This window comes from Cariama cristata, unplaced genomic scaffold, assembly GCF_000690535.1.
Source record: "Cariama cristata isolate BGI_N322 unplaced genomic scaffold, ASM69053v1 scaffold22331, whole genome shotgun sequence".
Taxonomy (NCBI): domain Eukaryota; kingdom Metazoa; phylum Chordata; class Aves; order Cariamiformes; family Cariamidae; genus Cariama; species Cariama cristata.
This window is the reverse complement of record NW_009600189.1, coordinates 17187-20000: the sequence shown is the minus strand read 5'-3', so window position 1 is coordinate 20000 and position 2814 is coordinate 17187. Positions and strand designations below refer to the sequence as shown.

Here is a 2814-nt window from a genome sequence, read left to right as displayed (position 1 = left end):
ATAGTTTGGAAAGAGGAATCGAGAAAGAAAGCTTTCCAGAACAGAGCGGAGCAGCACTTAGAATCCAAAAACTGCAAGAAGCTGACAAAAATCCAGATTAGTGGCTTGGTAGTATTATATTCCTTTTGCACTTTCTAAAATTAGCTTAAAAGCTTACACTTGGTGATGGACAAATAGTTCCAGCAGTTAAGTACGTATTGGAACAATTCCTTGGGACAAGCATTTAATAAACCTGTGATTATTATGACAGGAAAAAACCCCAAAACATCTCGTGCTAAATCTATCTTTGTTTTGAAGAGAGAAATCTGGGACAGAACAATTATATGGAATAATAAAATGGACTAGAGGAGAAGAATAGAATTTATATAGAGGATTTGGGTTAGACCACCTCTGTGTAGCTGTGGATCGGTATCCATAGCAAGTGAGGAAAATGGGCTGCCTATAAGCACATACGTGCACACATTGAAGTGTACAGAGCTAATTTCCTTTTGCATGGAGGCTGTTTAACACCATTCTGGTAATGTAAAAGGCATTAAGGGAAGTGGAATTTGATATAAATGATAACCAGGCCTTCTATATCATGTTTAAAAAGCAGAAAGGTATTGCTGGTAGAGATAATCATAAACACATTGTTGCTTCAATGATAGAAAACTCATTGTCAAATTATGAGGATGCCTCATGATGATTCACAGTAAAAATAAAAATAAAAATTAAAAGCCACCTTGCATAGCTGAAAATGTTTCACGATACCAGGGGGGAGGGAGACCCAGTAACACATGTCAAAACACCTTGAAAACATTTGGCAATGCTAGCAGAAATGATTTCTTACCTTAGAAGCAGTATATATCCGGGTGTACCACCTACTGACAAAGTATATGAAGTGATAACCGATATTACTAGAAAATACAGGAACATTTTTGGACACTCATTTCCTTTTTGACATGGTCCCACCACAGCTGAGGAGCTTTGTGAAGGAGATTCCAAGGTTCCCACGCAGCTGCAGTTAAAAAATACCTGGAAGACAGCGGGCGAAATTGTATGATAACCTAAAGAGCAGAGAAGTGGGTGTTCAGGAATTGTACATCATGCTTTTCTAGGTAGCTGAAAGGTTAAGTCCAAACAGAAAAATGTTTTTCTAAAGGAAAAGGCTTGTTCATTGAAGGAGAAATTTATAAAGTCTCTACTGTTGATGAATATATTTAGCAGGTTTTTTAAACAGTTTTGGTAGCCAACAGCTAAAAAACCCTCTCCTACATTCTCTGCTTGGGATTGCTGACGGAAACAGCAATTCAGAAAGTTTTAAATGTGGGTGGCAGATTGTTAAAAAAAAATGAGGAGTTTAGGGCTCAGGCGAATGTGCCTTACTCAATCTTAATCCACTTACTCTGACAGAACTTGGTTGTATTAGGAAAACTACCACATCACATATGGAAATGAAAGATTGTCTTACGGTGTTTTTCCCACTGCCGTTGGATGCCTGGCAGCCGGCGAGACAAGCAGAAACGTAGGTAACGCCGTTCTCCCCGCAGATGGGGTCCCAGTCGTTCTTGGAACACGCACAGCCTGAGTTGCACTCTGAAAACAGGGCTTGCTCATAATCAGTCAACCACTTAGTTCTGGGGAGAAAGAGAAATTGTGATTATGTTTTCTAGCAGACGTGGAAGAAATCATTATCAAATCATGGGTTATGTTCCCTTCCAGGTGCACCTGGTCAAGCCTTCTGTCTGTAGTCCATAAAAGTGTTGTCTCTTCACATCCATACAGCATTGTAAATTCTTATTTCTCTGTTATCAAAAGACTTTCACAGTATCACACCTCCTACTGTGAGATAGTGGCTACTCTATTAAGGGAGACAGCTAAAAATTTCTATTAATGCATTTTCTAAGATTTTAGTTATCTGAGGCTTGCTGCAGTTTTAACAAAACTGGACAAAAGAGTGTAATTATTCCAGTGGCAAAGAGGGGAGTGAGTCACTCATGAGAAATGGTTGCTGTAGAACTTAGTGAGGAAATGATCATAATGGGATTCATCCAAACTGGGGGTCTGATACCTTGCACAACAGCTATCTGCCAACTGCTGCCAGCTGCTGCTGAAGTCACCAGCAGAGCAGCTCCTGGGGCTGGAAACTCCTCCCGAAATGTCAGATTTACAGAGTAATTGCATGGGCAAAAATGACCAAAAAGTGCTAGCCTCAGGGGTACCTCGTAGTTAACATCATGGCTAATTCATGGTTCATCCATGAATCCTTAAATTTTGGGTTCAGAGGCTATTAAATGCCACGGGTTATTCAGCAGCACACAAAGGCAAGGAACAATTAATTGAATCTCACCCTCCCTGCTGAGCTCCTCAAATTTCCAGAAATCTCTAGGCTCAAAGGATGGATCCCACGGCAATAATAATTAAAAAGTAATCAGAAAAATAATCTGCACTTGTGTCATAAACCCCTCCAGGCTGAAGGCGACAGTCATGAAAGGGTTCTGACACAATGCCCACTGGAATAGATGGAGCGGTTTCCACCACTCTGAATCAAATTTCTGTGAAGCATATTTAGGTCAGTCATTCTCTTTTCAACAATATGTACTTTGTGGAATAAAATGAAGAAGGAGTTTGGTTTGCAATAGCACTAAACATGGTGAAGTGTGCCTTTCCCCGCATACCCGTGGTACGACACAGTCAGCCCGGCCACATCCGAGTTCTCACAACCCATTGCAAATAATGAGAGAAGCAAAAGGTAACCAAAGAAAGATGATCCCAGGCAGAGTTTTGCAGCCCCTAAAACATTGATTCTGAATTTTTTCATGATCAGTCCTCCAG

The 2814-nt window shown here is 40.5% G+C and overlaps 1 protein-coding gene across 1 annotated transcript in view; it reads right to left on the bottom strand.

The window, feature by feature from the left end:
* Positions 1-825: 825 nt before the first annotated feature.
* Positions 826-2814, bottom strand: part of LOC104169135 (solute carrier organic anion transporter family member 1C1-like) — a 16489-nt gene continuing 14500 nt past the window's right edge. Inside the window, 3 exon segments of the mRNA XM_009709956.1 lie at positions 826-1014; positions 1451-1616; positions 2658-2814. The exon segment at positions 2658-2814 is cut by the window's right edge and continues 22 nt beyond it. Of these exon segments, the coding sequence (XP_009708258.1) occupies positions 826-1014; positions 1451-1616; positions 2658-2814 (512 nt within the window).